The following is a 21,771-nucleotide window of genomic DNA, read 5'->3' as shown; positions in this document are numbered from 1 at the left end:
CTTCCATTATAATAACATGACCAGCATGTTAGTGGACCTGCTCTCAATGCTTAGTGGCTGAGCAAATTGCACTGACCTGATTATCTAGGGGATTGTCCAAATAAACAAATATATAGATTTGCAAAAATAAAAAAAACAAGTGTAAGTGTTGCTCATAGCAACTAATTAGATTCCAGCTATTACTTAACTAGAACTTTGAATGTAAAGATAGGTAGAATCTCATTGGTTGCAAATGGCAACATTTCCACTTGTTCTCTTTAGAAGAGTTGATAACTTTCCACCACCACAATGTTTGCGTTTACCAGATGATTATGTACACAGTCTAAAATAACTATCACATTATGGATTTTCCACCAACTCCTAACAAAAACACGTCATAAAATAGAGGCAATATCAAGCTTTGCAAAGCAGATATTAATAGACAGTCATTTAGGGATAAGTACAAAGGAAACATTAAACAAAAAAATAGTATTCCACTATATAAAGAGTTTATAAATACAGTAACTACAGTATGCCTAACTGTTCATTTATAGTGGCAACATGATAAATGATAAAGTCAGATAGTAACTAAGATGCTGGAGCGAGGTAAAAATTAATAACTGAAAGTGAAGTGGGACACACGAGTACTAGGTTACAGGGAGATAGTAAAAGAATAATTCCATCAAACATAAAAGCTTTCATTCTAACTAGTACATTAAAATCAAGCACAAAGCTTTAAATAAATACAGTATTCTCCGGTAGCTGTCACTATACTTTAAGCTCATTTTCCTCCATTCAGTAAAACGTGAAGATACTGGACTAAAGGTCATTTCTTCATATTTGGACAAAAGTGCTACCATTACTGAAGCTTTATTTACACTTTAAAAGCAGGGCAGAAGAGAATGTAGAATTATATTACTAAAAGCCCACCGCTAATCCATGCTATATTTCATGATCCAAGCATTGGCATGCACTCATCACATCATCTACTGAAGTGAACAATTTTTGCTCTTTGAGTACGTACATATATACATTTAAAAAAAAAAGCTTTCAACCAAGTGTCACAAGAATTAGAGCAACCTTTTCTAAATGGACAGTGCAATCCCTGTTAATGGAGGAGAAACATTAGGAAAGAAGGAGACCGTTTTAACCATATTATATTTTAATCTGCAAAGACTGAAAAAAAGGAAAAAAAAATAATGGCAAGCAGTTTATTTACAGAAAACTGTACAAAAGCAATTTAAATTATGTAAAATATTTCATAAATAGAAGTGGACTAGCGTTTAATACATTGCTTGCTTAGCATAGCTGCGTGCATAGTGACTCATAATAAACAATGAAAACTTGTTCGTTGCTTTACTATCGACATCCAAATTGCAGAACAATAGTCAATGATTGATATTACAAACAGATCGAACCACATTGAATGCGAGGGTATTTGTTTGCTTCGAAGGAAAGTCATGCCACAACCCCAGGTGAAAACCTGATGGCGCTGTCTGCTTTCAGTTGCTCAAAGCAACATGGCTTCTTTATGATGCACTTTCATTATGTACTTCACTTATCTTCAATTCTGTGAAACTCTTTATTCATTTATTATAGAACCATGAGTAAGTTGCATTCATTGTAGCTTATGAAACTATACAGGTCGTGTTCCCACATATTGGACACATTTCCTGGGATTGCTTCTCAGAAGAATAAAAAAAAACTCTTTCAACATACTACGCAAAAATAATCCCCATTCTGCGAAACTGAAGCAGCAGGCTAGACAGTCCAAAGCCCAAACACAAATAATAAACATATACAATTCAGAAGGAGCAGTAGGCTGCAAAATAGAGGTTTATATATATATATATATATATATATATGTATATATGTATATATACATACACACACATATATATATATATATATATATATACCTACAACTGAGAAATAATGTAATGCATGCAGTTTGTTTGATATCCTAGTTAATGGAACATGTATGAATTAGGTACAAACAAGTGGTAATAGCAATAAACTAAATACTTGTTGAGTGTCAAACAATGTACAGTAAGGGTAGACACTTGCTCATTGACTTACAGTAGCTGTGAACCTTTTGTATATACCCCATCATGTAAGGGTATAGAACAAGCCCACAGCATTTAAACTCAATGTTCCAAATCTGCTCCTTTATAGCAATGATGCAAGTCCCCAGGGCAGAAACAGGGTTCCCATTTCAGACCCCTTTCCATCATTAGAGTTTAGAAGAAGGCAGTTTTCTTTTTGAACACATATAAATTGTCAAAAAATAAATGTAGTTACTGTAAATACAAAGATTCAGTGAACTAGGGATGAGCCTGATAACCGTATAGTTTCTGGACCAGACCACTGTCTTACAATGATAACAGTTATAAAAGGCACAGTTGCATAAGTTGCATTCACCCTTTTATTTTATTTTTTTATCAATATTATTATAACTTTTTTTTGCCATTTTTTTTTACAAAATCTTTAAATATACATAGTAGTAACAGACAGAACCTATTCAAACAAAAGCTAAAATTACTAATGCAAAATACTGTTCTTTGTATCATGCCAAGTGAATAGAGTAATCAACATGTTAAAGTATGATGGTTACTTTATTTGGTGTTCCACTAGAAAACGACTGTGTACTCTATATACAAAGAATATGTATTTGTTTAATAAGTTTAGCTCTAAGAAAATGTCTTTGCATAAAATGATGGTACTATCACTGCATTTTATATAGAATAAAAATTGCTGAATGACTGAATGGTGCAATCATTTATGCTTTGCATTAGTGTGTAAAAATTGAGACTTATGACTATCTATTACAAGTATTATTTTATTTAGCAAATTAAAATAGATATGTTTAACTAATTGGCTATGCAGACAGGAGAAACATGCAATAAAACTCCATAAGTATTATACAGAAGCATTTTATGAATATTTTTTTTTTACTTTTAACAAGTACTTACAAATTATACAATGAAGCATAGCTTAGTCAGTCTCAAAATCTCCAATTCTCCTAAATATACCATTACTAGTAATGGTGTAAGTGTGTTCACGTGTCTGTGTGTTTGTAAAACTATCATGCTTAAAATGAATGGTTAAACAAAAAAGAAAACTACACGATTATGGCAAAAGGGCCCCCAAAGAGAAAATAAAGTATATATGAATATTAAAAATGGCGGCTGTTTATTCTCCAATGGACTGTAGCATGCTAAAATGTAACATAAACTGCAAGTAATGAATCAGCTTTAATATTTTAATATATCAAAGCATGAATAATATGAGAATAGAATTACTGTATATTGAACTAATGTAAGGTTTCTTTGAGTTGCCTAAACGTAACCAACATTTTGTCTGTTTTACTATCTTACATTATTGTAAGTAAATGGTGAAAGAGGATTGGCTTGCATTCTCTTAGGTAAGGTGTATTCTATACAGATTGGTTCATTCATACACAAGAATATTGCCAGGGAGGTCACTGAGATTCTGACAGGAAATAAATGGGCATGTTAACACTTATTTAGTTAATTAGTAAGTTAGTTATTAATAAACAGTTGTTTTGTCATTGAAAGCTGTAGTGTCGTTATTATTGCTATTTGTGATATAGGAGAAGAAAAAACAGAGTCACAATTTACGCTTTAAAAAATCCATACTGTAGAATGTAAGGTAAAGTTCAAAATTACATGGCAAATGTCATTTAAAAATGTAAGATTTTTTTTGTCTAAAACCACATCTGTTTAAGTGCTTCCAGCCTACTGTATGCCATGTTATAGATATTTATGAGTATGAAAAAATATGCGTAACTTATACTCATTGAAATGAAAAAGTCTGAACTCCAAACATAATTTAATGGCCAAATATAAACACTTTTGCCTGTATTTATCAATGAGTGATAAATTTCACTGTGAGTGATAAATTGCACCAGCCAATCACCTCCTAACTGTCATTTTCAAACACAGTCTGTAACATGGCAGTTAGGCGCTGATTGGCTTGTGCAATTTATCACTCACAGTGAAATTTATCACTTATTGATATATAATGGCATTTTATTGTTATGAACAAATCATTGGATACAGTGGCGGCTCCAGAGATAGGTCTGCAGCACAGTTCAAAATTTAAATAGGGGAGCCACACCAACTGCCAGTGAGTACTGGCCAGTGGTATTTGACAGCAATTTAAATGGCAGTTGGTGTGGCTCCTCTATTTGAATTTTGGACTGTGCTGGAGCACCACCTCTAGAGCCACCACTGACTGGATAAAAAAAGTTTCCATGTACTGTATTTTGTAATGATCCTATAGTGTCAGAGATTGGTTTTCTAATTTATTAAAATATAAAGCTGTTAAATGCCCTGAATCTTTTGGAAAAAATACTACATAAATAAAATTATTATTATAATTGTTGTTGTTATTATTATTATTTTTTATTATTATTATTATTATTACTACTTTTATCCTGTTACTAGACATATCTATCTATCTGTGTGTATATATATATATATAGATACATACATACATACATACATACATACATACATACAGTAATCAGTATTGTGTGATTATAGGGTTTCTTTTCATTCTTTTCATTTATATCACCCTGTTGCTCTGATATGTTTTCGTCACATATATGTTATTATGTTATAACAGCTAACTAGTAATTGTGCAAGGGTTTATTTTTTTGTAATTTGTATTGCCCTGATATGTATTGACTATAGCTGATTGCACTGTTAACAGTGAGCTAATTCACAATAAAGTCACAATAATAAGTACTATGTACATGCTTCTGCATATGACTAAAATTGTGATCTGTTTTTTATTAATTAGGTCAGTTACCATGAAATCGGATTGCAGCCATAAATTTAGTGGGGGGAAAACCAGCAGTGGAAGGGCTAACACATGCAAGTAATAATAGTGGTCTCTACATATCACAATATATTTAAGCAGACATGATAATTGCCTGGTATGCAGGCAAAAGTGGCAGGCAAAGCTTTTGTCTCTTTGGTGGCCCCCTCATATTTCTGAGTTGTACTGTTATGACTGTAAAGTTTTGCCTTATATTCTTGCTTTTTTAATATGAAAGAACCCTGTCGCTTCAAATAGCTTACAGATAAACTTCTCTTCTAGTTAAAGTGTTGACAGGAGATGGCTTGTATTCCCCTGTTTGTGTAAGGGGAATATCCTCGGGATTGGCTTCTTCGCTTTTACTGTAGGTAGCTAGGTTGATGGTCTCATACGATGCCAACTTTTTGTTAAGTAGATTTCTGTTGCGATCGCCCATGAGTGAAACTTCTCCGTTGGCCAGCTTTTCTTGGCTGTCTCGTTCATCAACCGGCATAAAAGTGGAGAGCTTTGGCTGGTTCTTCGGCTTCCTTTCAGGGGATGTACGGACCGGCATCCAACAGGAGTCAGAGTGCCCATATTCATCACATTCTCTTGTGCATTTTCCAGTTAAAGCTACATCCGGCAAAGGTCTTGAGTCTGAAAGGTATAGAAAAAAATGTGTTAATTCCTTAGTGAAAACTACGCAGAGAGTGTAAATGGTTATACATGTACAGGGTCAGACTGGCCTACAGGGGTACAGGGAAAACCCCTGGTGGGCCTGGCTGCCTGAGAACCCACCCCCTCCTCTAGGAATCAGGTTCCAGACTACTATGATATGCTACATTATACTGCACAGAAATTTGGTGTATTCTCTACAGTGTATTGCTGTTATTAATCTTGTACATTACTATGCACTAGCAGTATTACTTTTTATAAATATATATATATATATATATATATATATATATAATGGTTACTCAAGCCTCTGTGGAGCCTGGACACACCCATGAATATGGACCCTTATCACTGCATTTCCCCGGTTGACCCTTCGTGTCCCAGTCTGACATCGTACATGTAACAGTTGCTAAAAGTTATATAAGTTAGACCTTTCATTTTGTTCTAAATTACCAGGAAAATTGAGTGGAATAAGTTTAGAATGTTACATTTTATTTCATTTGGATGTTCAACATTTCTAAATATAAATAAAAATAATAATAATAAAAAATATTGCTTCCTATAATCTAATATATTTTACAACACATAAAAATGAACAGAACTATATATACAGTACTAGTATAGTGTGTACTATACTGCACAAACTACTGTAAGTTCCAGTGGAAAGGAATTAGAACAGCTCAACCTTCACAGTAATTATGAAAAAGCTTCAGAAATTGGAACACAAATATGTCTAATAACTTGTAAGTATGGGAACATATTTATAGTACTAAAAACTTTATTTGCCCATTTATGTAGATCTGTGACTTACAGTAGTTGGCTATTCCAATGTTTATCAATATATAATTGTAGGACACTGTGACAGTGCCTCAAAGAAAATAAGTCTGACAATTCTACAGTCCAAATTAGGCAATTAATAATATATTACATTTTATGCAAACTTTAGCTTCCATGGTCATGTTTGTCTCACTGAAACAAGTGAAAAGAATGTAGCACAACTCTACTGGGTATACAATGTAATATTAGTTATTTTATATTTTTGATTGACAAATACTGTTTATTTTCCTATTAAGCAGATGGAAAGCATGGAATATGGCATGTGATAAAGTTTGGGCACTCTTTCTGCTGATCAATACTTTTTTTTAGGGATTCAAATGTGATTGAATTGATAGATTTTAAGCCAGGAGAATTTGAATTAAAACATGTGCCTGCTTTCAGTAACCATGGGATCCTCTAAGTAGCTAACTGAAGACTTGAAAAATAAAGATATTGGTTTGTTATGAAGCGGAGGAAGGCTTAAATAGTATATCTACTGGATATTCTTGCAGTTCAGAATTTACACTGCTAGAAATATTGTTCAAGTCAAGACAAGAATCTGAAGTAGACAGTTTCTGAGAACACTGATCATAAACTGGTCAGACATGCATAGCAGAGCCCAGAACCCAAAACCCACCAAAAACACTGGATATACGTAAGTGTTGTTTAAAAAAAAAACACTCTAGTAACCTCATCAAAAAAAGCCAACATCTGAAGTGTGCAAAACAATATTTAGATAAGCCAGAAATGTTTTGTGTCATAAGTGCATGGCTGCCACCACAAAAGATATATATATACAATTTCTTGTATTCCTGATGAAAGTATAACAATAAACTGAAACATCTGATTTTTTCTTCTTCTCATTTTATACTAAGCTCTTGAGTGCTGCAACTCTTTGTTATATCATAGCATCTTTAGGAAGGACCAGTGGAAAATTGTTTTAAATTGAGCACTGCTCTGTTGAGTATTTTTATTTATCTCTCTACATTGAACCCCTGCCCTGAATAGAAACATGCAGAAACAATAATAGAAAATTATTCAGCTATTAAAACACTTCCTGTAGATCTTCATCTTTCACAGTTGCCTCTACGAGTGACTAAACAAGCTTCACAATGCTTTACTTTTCTGACTGAAAAACTGTTACCTTCATAATTACTCATGTAACACCAAATTAAGTCAACTTCATGGCAAAATGGTGAATAATCATTTATCTACACTAAGCAGAAAACGTGAATTCATCTAGCTAAACTGAGCACATACAGAGGTTGATGCCCGTTTGCATAGCATTGAATAAAAAAATCATTCTGCACCTGCCCAGAAAACAGGCTGCATATGCTGAATTGTGTGCAATTGTACCTTGAGAGGCATGAAGCAGTGACGGAACTACTGTAGACAATGCATCAGTCCTGAGGGGACCCCTCTTCTATTTCCACATCTTCCTCTAAGTCAATGAAGCATGGAATGGAAGCTTAGATATAATTGTGACAAACTACATATTGGTCTATTCAATTCAAGTCTGAATTGCCGTCAAGTCAAAAAAATTGTTCTTTCCACGTTTTTTAGGTAGAATCTGTATTCGACCTATTCAAGTCAAGTGCCAATTTCCGACAAGTTGGGAATTCTGTCAGAATACACATGGATTGTCAGATTAGCTGTGGATACACATATTTTGTTGGTTTTGCATGCATTTCCAACATGTTTTTGGCCCATTTTCGACAATGCCAATCCGATTTTAACAAAAGTCGGATCCGCATTGTCGAAAACAGGCTAAACCTGTCGAAAACACCCACAAATTGAGGATCTGATACCAACTGAATACACCCCTTAGTGGATAATCTCATATTTTAGGTGTAGAGGGCATGACAATCACATTAATTAAAACAAGGTAAGCTATCATGTTATTTGCTTGTTGCAAAGTATTCTCTTTTAATTTTTTCATGTAATACTACATCACTTTCTAATATTTATGTAAAAGCAATTTAGCATAATACAATTGGAATAGCTTTAGTAATATTTTATACTAATGTATTACTAGCCAAACAATAATACATCATTCTGGAACTCATGTCAATGCACCATTTTGTTTTGCACATTTCCACATTCTCCCTGAATTACATCATTTATCATTAAAATGAACTACACATTTCATAATGGTCAAATTTGCTGAGAAAAGAGTACATTCTACTTAGAAATATGAAACTCAAATACATGAAAATAAATAGTTATCAAAAGTAAACATACAAGCATAGAATGCTAAAGTAAGATAGCCACTATTGATTATTTTCAAAAGACAATGACATTCAAAGTTCTTGGCAATTTAACTCATACTGTATTCACTTCACTTTATGGAGATCACAGAAGCAGGTTGGCCGTTAGATTAGATTACCTCCCATTAATAGTATCCATTGTAAGCTATGGGGTCTTAAAATCTAAATTTTAAATGTATTTATTTATATACAGTGCTTGGAGTTGGCTAGTCTGTGCCGGTATGATGTACTGGTTCACTGCTTCTTAACACATTTACTGAAGTTGTGACTACTGTATAAGATGGAAGATGATGATTATTTTCTGCAATAGTTAATCTGTGATAGTAGTACACTGTGATAGGTGTAGTACACTTGCTTGGTGTAGTCACATCAAATTCGACCTCACCAGGGTGGGCTTTTCCTTACATGGTTGCATCTTATGCACACAGTCAGAAATGCCCACTAGGCAGCTGTCAGAAGATAATCTTCCACCAGCTGCCAATCTCAGAGGGACTTGCTGGCACCTGGTCACTGTGATCAGACTATTGGTAGCACCACGACCTGATGGTTGCAGAGAGGAGCAGACACCATTACATAGAAACACACGAGCGCCTCTACCCCAAGTCTATACTTGGCAGTTGTAGAGAGGAGCACCCACCAGGACATAAAAACCAGGAGTTTCTCTGCCCCCAGTGTATATACGGCGACTGCAGGGAGAAACTTCTCACTGAATAGCATCGCCTCTACCTTCCACAGCATTTTCGATCGATTATAAGAATAAGGCCCAGTATATTAATTGTCTTTACTGCTCTGGAGTAATTTAATTCCCATAACAGAGTATCTGTGCGTGTTGCTTCCTATTGTACATAGTGATTTTGGTGAAATAATCTGCTTAGTGCATTGACAATGGAGCTAATTTTGATTTGGGATCAAATAAAAAAGCAAGTAATTTGCACAAACCATGTTGCAATGCAACGGGTGCAAATGCATTTATTTGTTTTAGCATGTAGTGTGAATATTGGCTGCTCTTGTATGCTGCCCACAAATGATTGGCAGTTTTATATTTACACAGCAATTTAGGTCTGAGTTTGGACAACCCTCCCAAATCTAAATCTCTGCACATTACACATTTGCTCCCTCTGCAGTGCAATGTGGTTTTACCATGGTTTTGCCAAAATTACTTGCTTTTTTCGCTTTGCTAATAACTCAAAGTCAGGCTAAATACAGGTTTGAGTTTTTATAATAATAAAGATTTATTAGTAACATATCGGGTTGATTTAAACGCATTTACCCAATGCTGTCTACAGAGTTGTTATACATGTTATTCTCACTGTTTAAGAATAAATAGTTCAATGTTTTTTGGGAGAATTTTGAAAGTGACTATGAGCATTGAGCTATTTTTATTCCAGGTTTCAATAAAATAATAATAATAATAATAATAATAATAATGTTTTTTTATATAGCATTTTTCTACAAAAGGACTTAAAGTGCTTTATATTTTCAATAAAGAAACCATATTACATAAAAGGTGGACATCTTGGGCACACTACAATAGTTAGTGGGTGACTACTACTTTGAGGAGAGTGCACTCTGCGCTGCCTCTCCTGTTGCTGCCAGATCAAGTGACTACGCCCCTTAGTAATGGAGGTGTACTGATGTCAGCATAATCTCTGACCCTGACTGAATTCACTACTGCAAATGCGCTGCTTACCCATGCATCTTCCTCCTCCATCCTACACTGTAGATGGACATGCCGCCTTGTGTATCCTGAATGAAGACTGCGTATATCACAATAGAAACCCTACAAACACACTGTATCACCACTGTTGTACATATGTACTGATGTGTGTTTTACCACATTGCACACTTATGTGTGACCAGCAGTCAGTAGACCGGTGGTCACAATACCAATGGCGAGATCCTGGCTGTTGTATGGCCAGTGGGGGGCAGGTGCAACAAAGCCCCTTGCGGGCTCACTGCGCGTGCACGCAGCAGGCTCAATGGCTTCTGCACTCGCCGCAGGTGTCGTGGACACCCATGAGTGGGGATAGTCCCTGTTGGTTGGCATGCCGACCGGTGGGATTTTCAGATGCCGGCATCCCAGCATCGGTATTGTGACTGGCGGTCTCCTGACCGCCAGTCACATAAATGCATCCCACCCACACACCATTTGCACCTGTATACCTGCATTGTGTACCTACTGCATTACCTTGTGTTAACATGGAACCTGTGTTCTGTAAACCGACCCTGGTTAAGTTATTCATTGTGTGGATTGACCTCCATCACATACCACTGACACCTGTAGGTTCTTCCCATAAATCCAACATGTGAAGTAGAAAGTACAGGATAACTGTACTGCAGATTGCTCATCCCACCCACAAAAATTATCTTGATTAAATAAGGAGATGGATGGAATATGAACATAAGTAGCTATTGCTTAGCACCTTTGCACAAAGAGCATACAGGATACTGTAGACCATGCACAAACTGGACTCACAAAGGGTTTGTGTTACTCTCAGACACCACCATGGACATTTACTAAAGTTATGCATAAACCTAGTGCACTAAGGCAAAGAAGCAATATTCATATTTGCACTGCAAAAGCCATTCAAGTGTGATCCCCATGATGTAATCCAGGATTGTAAATTGTGACCACTTTACATCTGCAAACACTGAAAAAGTTATTTGAGGGATGGCATGTACAGCAAGTTCAGGTGGTCCTTGATCTCTCTTGAGATTACTGTTATCATTAATTTATGTAGCGCCACCATATTATGCTACACTGAATAGAAAATATTTAATCATTCACATTCGTACCTGTCCCATTGGAGCTTATCGTCTAAGTGGCCTATTTTTTAAGATTTGCACTAAGGTCCTGAAAAAAGATTTGGGGCAATGTATCAAGAGACTGTCCCTTTCTGTAGCACTCCGTAAAGTGATAGCTACAGTATGACTGTATTTTTGGGTTCCGATGCAATGTGCAACTGTTCATACAGTAGCATGCAAATTGCAAATACCTGCGATGTGCGTAAGGAAATGGTCCAGCCCCAATGATTAGTAATCAGAAGATCCCTATCCAAGGGGCTGTACTGTGTGGTGTAATGTGAATAATAGACACTACTGTGTGGTGTAATGTGAATAATGGACACTATTGTGTGGAGTAATGTGAATAATGGACACTACTGTGTGGTGTAATGTGAATAATGGACACTACTGTGTGGTGTAATGTGAATAATGGACACTACTGTGTGGAGTAATGTTAGATAATTGACACTACTGTGTGGTGTAATGTGAATTGGTACTATTCTGTGGCCAAGCCCGTGCCCAACAAAGTCACGCCCCTTCTCTACAAAGTCACGCGCCTTCCCCACAAAGTTTCACTTCTGTTTCAAATATGGAGGGCACAAATTCTACTTTCTGGCACAGGTCACCAAATGTCTAGTTAGGACACTGCTCTTAGAGGTAAGTGGTCAAACGGCATCTTCAGATGGAGTAAGGACATTGAGTTAAATTCCAAAGAGCTAATCCATTCAGAGATTGTAAAATAGCCCCATAATGCCATCTCCATAAAAGCTATGGAGACAGATGAGTACTGTTTATCAGAAAACAGGTCATGTTTCCAATGTCTGCTGCTTTGTAGCCTTCTTAAACAGCTGTTTCCGTGTGTTTTAAGTACAGAATTATTTTGATAAATAGATCCCAAATGCCCTATCACATAAACACTAGGGATCATCTTTTGCAATCAGTCAATTATCATATCTTTGTGAGGAAATAAACTCAAACAGAGGAAAAATAGAGCCCTGTTTAGGACTGAACTCATGACCTTGGGAGGGATCGGTTTGTGATTCCGGCACATGGGGTGCCGGCTGCAAGTATACTGACACAGAGCACAATGAAGCCCCTTGCAGGCTTGGTGGCGAACTCTGAATGCCACAGGTTCTATTCTCCCTCTATGGGTGTCGTGGACACCCATAGATGGGGAATCACCTACCTCACCGGTATTCCGGAGTCAGTATGGTGACCCAGTCAGGATCCCGGCATCAGCATTAAGACAGCCGAGATCCCGAAAAGCAGTATGCTAACTGCATACCCCTTGGGAGTGACTGTGAAAGTACAATGGCAACCTCTTTGCTATCATGCCACCCATTGTGATGTTTCCTGTGCATGTATGTATTGCTATTTAATATACACCATATAATTACCATTAACATATAGTATTATTTTCATTTGCTAAAATAGCATAAAATAGAAGTTACAACATACATTCAGTTTGCAAAATGCCTTATGTTTTTATTTTATCTATGGGGGTCATTCTGACCCGTTCGCACACCGGTTTGTCATTGCAGTGCGAGCGGGTCTGGAATGCGCAGCAGCCGCACAGGTCATGCGCGTCGTTGCCTGGCGAAATGGGTCGCCAGGTTACATTGCGGCCAACAAAGAAAGCGGTCGCAGAGCCGGCCGCAAGAAGATTGACAGAAAGAAGGTTTTCCTGGGCGTCACCAGCCTGTTGCAGTAGCAGCAAAAAGTTGCTGGCTACGATCAACTCGGAATGACCACCTCTGACAGTTTAGAACCTGATTTACATGCAGTGTCGGACTGGAGCATGAAGGGCCCACCGGGGGTATGCAGTGGTAGGGGCCCAAGATTAGAGGTGTGGCCAGCCACAACAGAGGTTTAGCTGACCATTATAGAGTACCTGGTCTGGACTCTTTGATAATTTGTATAGTAATTAATGCTAGTGCATGCATGATAATGTGCCAGATCAATGACAGCAATATACTGTAGAGAATACATCATAATCCTGTGCAGTATAAGGTAACATATGTATAATATATAATTCAAGTGCACAGTCTAGAACCTGATCCCTAGAGGAGGAGGTCCCCCCAGGCAGTGGGGCCTACTGGTGGTTTCCCCTGTACCTCTGTGGGCCAGTCTGAGTCTGTTTACATGGTAATGGTAAGTTCAAACAGAACTTACTCCATCATACTGTACTTTCATTACTAATTAACATTTATTGTCAAACCTCTCCAAAAACTCTCATTTTTCTTCCGTACATTCATTTTATTATTTTTCAGTGCACTTTATACATGGTCAAAACAGTATGAATTCCATTGGATCATGTTGACAAACTCACGTGACTTCATGGGTTGTTCTATGACATACATCTAATATGTTTTGCAGGTCCAGGGCAAAATTATCATTGTGTTTTCAGGAAACATTAATGAGTTTCTGGTATAGCCAGTGATTTATAAGTTTTCCTATGTTTACATGTCCCTGCAGCTCTGTACTTCAGCTAATCATCAAAGAGCATACGTCTGCCCTGAAGAATACCTTTGAATTCAGCTGCAGTCCGGACTCCTACAGTTCCTTCCCTTAGTGATGGATAACAGAAATATTGACATTTGTCAGCACATCAATTCTTGAATCACTGCTGCTTGGGAGTTCTACACAGTATGAAGGAAATACAACAAGTGTTCATCACCATACGTCTATTGCTGCTCCTACTCCCTAAAAGGTATGGAAAAGTGGATCATTTGTTTTCTTCTTTTTAAAAAAAATCAGTATGTGTATCATGTGGACGGGTGTAATATATTTGAATGTATCTCACTAACATTATATTTAATAACTGTCTGTACCTCCACCTGTAATGTAGCTTTTAAATTCCATACGTCCCAACTTAGAAGGGGCAAGAAGAGGGACACCTGCATGGCAAAGCCGCGCGCGACCCGACGATGGGGCGTGGCTTGCCGTGGAAGGGGTGTGGCCTCGACCGAATGGGCATGGTTGAGTGCTACGGACCCATTTTCGGCATTTTGGGGGCGTGCTTAGCGCTCCCCGAGCAGCTGGGCAGCCCCCTGCTCCCCTCCCAGCATTGAATAGATGCCGTGCACATGCGCATGGCATCTATTCAGTGATCACTGGCTACTTTGCAGAGCAGCGGGTGATCAAAGCCTCCCCCAACTGCCCCGCCGCCCGTGGGACACTGCGATCTGCGGGAGGGACAGCGGGACAGTGTCCAAATAAAGGGACTGTCCAGCTGAAATTGGGACAGTTGGGGGGTATGATATTCTAGTTTTACATAAAGAGCCAGTGGTGGCTGTATTGTGGGTGTCTGGCAGAGTTGTAATGCAGATAAAGGTTGCTAGTACACAAAGGACAGATCATAAAAAAGACAGAACATAGGGGTTAATTCAGATCTGATTGCTGCTGTGTGTTTTCGCACAGCGGGTGATCAGGTACTAAATGCGCATGCATATGCACTGCAATGCGCACGCGCATCGGACAACAACAAAGGGCATCGCTGATCAGCGGCGGGATGGTGAGAAAAAAAATCAGTTCGCACTGACTTTCGCAAGGTGATTGACAGGAGGAAGCCGTTTGTGGGTAGTAACCGACCGTTTGGAAAAACGCAGGCGTGCCCAAGTGTTTTCAGAGAGGATGTCTGATGTCAGCTCCGGCTCTTATCATCCTGATGTGATCGCGCTGGATAAGTAAGTCCTGGGCTGTGTAGAAACTGCACACACTGACTTTTAGCAGCTCACTTATTTCACTATAATTACTATTGATGCAATAATACTGTATGCAATCCAGTGTGAGTCTGGTTTGAGACTGTTGTGATGGTGTAGTAGTGTCAGGTTCAGTATGATTGACAGGCAGACGGGATGCGGGCAGTCACAATACTGACACTGGCATCCCGATGTTTGAAATCCCGACAGATATAAGCCAAGTATGTGCTCCCCTACCCCCTAACCCTAAACCCCCTCTCCCTGCAGCCTATCCCTAACCTCCCTCCCCCCACAGCCTAACCCTAACCCCCCAGGTGATGCCTAAACCTTACCTCCCCACCGACTCTAACCTGCCGACTATACTTTTGGGTCGAGATTCCGGCATCGGTCTCCTGACCCTGTTGGGATTCTGGTGTTGACATTCTGACTGCTGTCCAGATACCAGCATCCGTATTCCAACTGCTGAGATCCCGCCAGCCGGCACCTTAAATGCATCCTGCAGTATCAATAGTATCAGTGGAAATTAAAGGCACTATAATAAATAGATGGGTTTTCCAGGATGTAAGGGCTGCAAAAGAGCTGGGACGGACATGGTAGATAATTCCACAAGGTAGCAGTATAAGATTAATATTGTAGAGAAGTAGACACCAACGTAAAGGTAAGGCTCAGATTAGAGATAGAGTTACAGTAAGAGGGTGGGAATATACTGTAGGTGTGTGAAGGGGTCTGTTGAGAACTTTGTTGATGAGGACAAGTGTATGAACCAGATCCTTGAGGATATGTGGAACCAGTATAGGGTAGAGTGATGCAGTAGATGTGGAGCCACAAAAAGAGGGATCAATTTAGTTACCAGATAGACTAAAGCGCTGATGCAACAGGGGTTTGAAGGTGGTAAATATATTATGGGAAAGCCACATACAGTAGAATGAGGTTGCAGTAGTTGAGATAGGAAATGATGATAAAATGCACACTTTTTATCAGAGCTGCACTTTCATATCACGTTAATATTGAACAAAGGGGTATATTTACTAAGCCTTCGAGTGATATTAAGTAGACAAAGATAAATACCAGCCAAACAGCTCCAGTCATTTTTTAAACACAGCCTGTAACATGGCTGTTAGGAGCTGAATGGCTGGTACTTTATCTCTCTCCAAGTCTTAATAAATATTGTATATAAGTATTACTGTAGTACTACAGTATGTCAAAATTATAGGTTTACTAAATTCGACAAAAATATATTAATTGTACTTTTCATAAATTCTTTCCATAGCAAAACTGAGTTCATATAAAGGTACTATGTGCATGAATTTGAAACTCCTAGCAAACAATGGACATTTCACTACTTTCCATTGCTGCACAAGAAAATTATAGCATAATGTGATTATATGCAATGACATCATATTGTATACTATATGCTAGGTCTAGTTTCTCTTTATACATTTAACCCTAAACAACAATTTAGAGGGGTTGCATTGCATTATAGGCCCTACACACTGGCCGATTTTCAGAAAGATATGAACGATCTCGTTCATAAATAAACGAGAACTCTTTCATATCTTTCAGTGTGGAGACTCCAGCGATGAACGATGCGCGGCCCCGCGCTCGTTCATCGCTGGTCTCCCGTCAGCTGTGCATGCAGGCCAATATGGACGATCTCGTCCATATTTGCCTGCACTTCAATGCAGCCGCGTGACGGGGGGAGTGAAGAAACTTCACTCCCCCCGTCACTGCCCCCCGCCGCCGGGTCGCTCGCCGGCCGTTTCGGCCGTCGGGCACCTCGGCGGCGCATCGTCAAATGAGTAGGGCCCCTTACTGTATTTGAATCATAGATAGCTACCCTCCCTGATTCTGCAGGAGACTCCCTGAAAGAGCAGCAATCTCCCTGACTCCCTGAACACACCAGCAATCTCCCTGATTGCACTTTACCCCATTATGCAGCTTTTACATTCTCGGAGGGAAAAAAGAAATCGGAGATACATATAAACAAATGGGCTCATCAGTGCCATTTTCCTGCATTGGTTATAATAAGGCACAATGATCCCTATGGCTACATGCATTTTAAAGGTTTCTCGTGGCCACTTACAGTATATGGAATCTCTTGTAAAACACAATACACGAACAATTCCCGCAAAATATCAGTGTCTTTTCTTCAACAAGTACATCTTACTAACTTTGGGGCTCATTTCCATTTGGATGAGAGTCATTTTTATGACACGCCTCTCAGATGTAGCAGTACATGTATGCGATGATACAGATGGAGCCACGCTCATCTTGGCTTCTCTGCTGCGCCTAGGTGCACCAAGGTTTATTAGCATAAGCCCTTCATCTATTGTTCTCAGCTGCAATACAGAGAGATCAATGCAGCAGGGGATTAAGTCCGACTGTCCTGGCTCAGTCAATCCTATTAAAGGCAAAGATGAGAAGGGCGCCATCTGTAGGTGTTACTTTCACAATCTATCTCACAGGTTCTCAAACTCGGTCCTCAGGACCCCACACGGTGCATGTTTTGCAGGTCTCCTCACAGAATCACAAGTGACATAATTAACTCCCCCTGTGGACCTTTTAAAATGTGTCAGTGATTAATTAATACACCTGTGCACCTGCTGGGTTACCTGCAAAACATGCACTGTGTGGGGTCCTGAGGACCGAGTTTGAGAACCACTGATCTATCTGAAATGCTTTTTCAAAATTAGGCAAGTATGATTTGAATGTTGCATCTATTGATTATTCAATCTATACGATACCTACTTAAATAATCCATTGTTATTATTTAGCATTAGTAAATATAATGTATCATGCACTTCATATTGTACAGATAACATGCAGATCTCAATGACTATTGACTATCAGTATTAGTATTCATTGCTGCCAGTAAAGACCTCCGCATAGCGACACAAGCGCCATCATGTAGACATTACACTTTCACATCATTGCTTGGTGTACACATTCCCTCCAGATGCCCTCAGACAGCACAGGAATGTATAAGCACTTACAAGCAGAAGAATTTGTAGCATTTAATAGCTTTAAAGGTCACTGACTAGAGATTTCTTATACAGATGAGAACAGCGATGGCTTTTGCGCATAATTGTGGTTTACAGGCACTACACAAGGTTTGCTAAGTTAAGGCTACAAGACAAACCAAATATATGCGTATAGCTGAATTTCGTGAATACACTTAGGGGCTGATTCATAGATAGACGTTGTCCCAATTCGTATGCAGCTGTCTGACGTTTTCTAACTGCGCTGGAACTGCATTCCTAGTGCTTATGTGCAGTCCAGGCCCAGCATGGGGGAAGCAGTAGCCTGATTGACAGTCTGTGGTTGTTGAGTGAGGGGAAGGGCACCGTTTCACATGGTGCTTCACCTCCATTTTTAGAAAGTGCAGAGGCCAGTGACTGCGTCTTCCGATGCAGATTTAATGGTCTCGGCAGCGGAGATATGACGGTCATTCCGAGTAACCTTAGAGTGGCTCAGATGGCCAGTGTGCATGCAGATGATCCGATGTTGCAACTTCAGAGGCAGCAGTGGATCAGAGAAGCCGGCAGGAGTCATCTATTACACAAGATACCTCCTGCAGCATTATACAAAGAGGCAGCGGTGGCGATAATAGCATGCGCCTCTAAATCAGGCGCTTAATGCGATGCACTGGAGAATACTAGCGCTGACTTTGGTACTAAGATTCTAGCACTTATAAATAGAATGCTTAAAATAAAAAAATTACCAAAATGAACACTTTTCACCAATGACACTCAAGATGCATGAAATCTGCAACCAAGTTCCGCTTACAAATAAGTGTGTAGTAGAAGAGGGTTATTCTTGGTTTCCCCAGCCAGTTACTGCAAGAGGATTTATCAGATGTGCGTCTTCATTCCCAAAGTTAACTTTTAAACACATTGCTGCTACATTGCTGTATATACCAACCTGAGAAAAGTGATAATCTCCAGTGGGAAGTTTATCTGTTTTTTTTCTCCATTCAGCTGCCAGTGAGCATCTATCTGCTGATAAGAGGTGAGTTATGAGTTTATTCTTCAGGGGATAATAAGGTTATATTGGCAATCCAAGGAGAATTGTCCAAGGGTCTAAAGGAAGTTTTATATCTCTTACCGCCTCGGTTTGAGTAATAATTATTTTCCAGGAACGTTTAATCAGTTTTGTAACTCCGATATGGTGACCTGTGGCTTTTATATATATATATATATATATATATATATTAGTTCATATTTTTTATTGTCTATGTGTATGTGTTTGAGTAAACACACATACACACTTTACAACATCCTTTTTGACCGGTTTGGAAAAAAAAATCAATCTTTCCAGTGTAAAGGTTGGATCAAAATCGTAAACTGTAACTATTCTTGACAGAGCAAGGCTAGACTTCAAGCCTACGGGCCATTTCGTGAATATCTTTTTCTTGCTCACCGTCAACAATATACTTTAAAAGAAATTTCACATCCAATCATCTGTAGTGGAAAAACAGATTTGCTATGTTAAAGGGAAAATATTCTATTTCTGCAACTAAAATAAATCTTTCCCTTAGGTTTTAGGTGGAACAGTAAATACCAGCGGTCTAATAGTATGTTTGCTGATATGAAAAGGTAGAAATAACACAAGGGTTATACTAAAAACAACCATTTTCTTATATTCCCTGTTTTCATATCATGTATCAATTGGATAATGTCAGATGTATTATTACATTTGGCATAAAATAATTATGGGACAGTGTCACAGCACTGCGCACCAGCCTGAGCTTAGCCAACCTGAGCAGGTGGGTAGTTATGATGTGGGTTTTGCTCAAGCTGCCATCACAAAGAGTATTGGAATAGCACTTTTGCAATCCCCAGACACATAAAAATGCACAGTTATTACACATATGTAGCATGGCCCTCTCCAGGCATGTGAATACATAGAGCATAAAGATAATGCTGATACATTTTTTAGTATTTATTGAGAAAATATCTCCAGGGTTAAGTTAAAATGAAAAACAGGTAAATAAGCAAGATATACAATTATGAGATGCACAGATTGCCTTCAAGTAAATAAAAAGGAATAGAAATCAGAACCCGAAATTATCTTACTCTGAGGTTTAGATGATATGTGTGTGAGTAGAAGATGTGACCACTCCTAGCACAAAGCTACTCCCTTGTAGAGTGAACCCCCAGCAGTGTTGGCTTCTGATCCTTATAGTTCTACAACCACTCTCCTTCTAGTAAAAGGAGGCATGGCTTTGTGGGTAAAGGATGTGATCTCACATGTAGGGGCCGTGGCCTTGTATCCTGAATCCCTGTTTCGTCACTCCGGGGGTCCCAGAGATGCGGGCTGCCCCCAAGGAAATTGTAAGTGCAGTTCCAGCACCTACACAGTCACAAGAGCTGGGTGCTGCACGTAATGTAAAGTGCAGCACCCAGCTCCTGTCACCAAAGAAGAGTCAGAACTTTGGTGGCACCCCTTGGCGTGTGCCATCCAGGTGCTGCCCACAAATGCATTGACCTATCTAGTCTGCGCTAAGCACATGCATATACTTACAAAATAGTGTTACTTTTTGTCAGAAGCCAATTACTCTACCAGTATATGCTAAACTACTGTATAATTTAATAAGATACATGGAAGCCAGTGAAAACTGTGACACATATCGGAGATGGTTTGAATAACACATAAGACTTGGCTGCAACATAGCAAGAGCTTGGACAGTTCTGCCAGTATGGCAACATGACTCACCCCAATGGCCAACACTACAGGGAATGGAGGCTGTAAACAGGTGATTAAAGAGATCTAGACCCTGCAAAGCCAAACCTGTGAGATATACAGGGAGCATTATCAAACCCAAAGATGTTTTTCTAAAGTAGATGATCTTTATCATTCAGGTATAACTTAAAATGAAACCTTGAATGGAAGGAGAGGAAGAGAGGTCAGTTGAAGGTAAGCAACAATACATTGCTAATATCCTAAATTTATTTCTGTAAATGCTATTTTGCAAAAGCTATTTACCCTTTTAAAAAGAAACATAATTATCTGATTTATTTTCCCATTTCTATAGTTAAGAAACTTGTAACACACTGTGTTCCCGTTTGTGCAGTTACCCTGAGCACACATAACCCACATGAACTCCATTCATCTTCAAGCACAGTAATTAGAGCTATTCAAATGTATTTGAAATTGATATCAAATAAAAAATATAATAATAAAGCCAGTCTAACCTTTCTACACCATGGTAATGTCTGTGTGCTTTCCTTTTTATCCCTAGATCACAGATTAGTTGAATTGAGTGTCTTGCTTACACAAGAATGAAAATGTAGAATTAAATGTAATTGTCGAAAACTTTTAATTGAAGCAAATAATAATTATTGTATAGACCTGGATAGTGACTGATTTGCTAGCAGAGAAAATCGGCTTTTATGATGTTTGCAACTATTTTGCTGTAGCATGAGGATAGTGGGCAAAACATGGTTCTGACATATGGGGATAATTGGGTCTATTCAAGAAAATTCTTAACTGGCTGCCGAAAACTATCACAATATATTGCATCAACTTGATGTGATACATAGTACAGGTTGAGTATCCCTTATCCAAAATGCTTGGGACCGGAAGAATTTTGGATATCGGATTTTTCCGTATTTTGGAATAATTGCATACCATAATGAGTTATCATGGCGATGGGACCCAAGTCTAAGCACAGAATGCATTTATGTTACATATACACCTTATACACACAGCCTGAAGGTCATTTT

At 38.6% G+C, this 21,771-nt stretch overlaps 1 protein-coding gene across 3 annotated transcripts in view; it reads right to left on the bottom strand.

Moving 5' to 3' along the window:
* Positions 1-1,123: 1,123 nt before the first annotated feature.
* The window catches only part of PCDH7 (protocadherin 7), a 904,402-nt gene continuing 883,754 nt past the window's right edge, over positions 1,124-21,771 (bottom strand). For all 3 annotated transcript variants that reach the window (XM_063922252.1, XM_063922242.1, XM_063922263.1), the window contains one exon: positions 1,124-5,460. In XM_063922252.1, coding sequence (XP_063778322.1) covers positions 5,084-5,460 — 377 coding nt within the window. In that variant the 3' untranslated portion in view covers positions 1,124-5,083. The remainder of the gene's footprint in view (positions 5,461-21,771) is intronic.

This window comes from Pseudophryne corroboree, chromosome 1 (genome assembly GCF_028390025.1).
Source record: "Pseudophryne corroboree isolate aPseCor3 chromosome 1, aPseCor3.hap2, whole genome shotgun sequence".
NCBI classification, from domain to species: Eukaryota; Metazoa; Chordata; class Amphibia; order Anura; family Myobatrachidae; genus Pseudophryne; species Pseudophryne corroboree.
The sequence above is the reverse complement of the archived record's forward strand: the minus strand, read 5'-3'. Positions and strand labels throughout refer to the sequence as shown.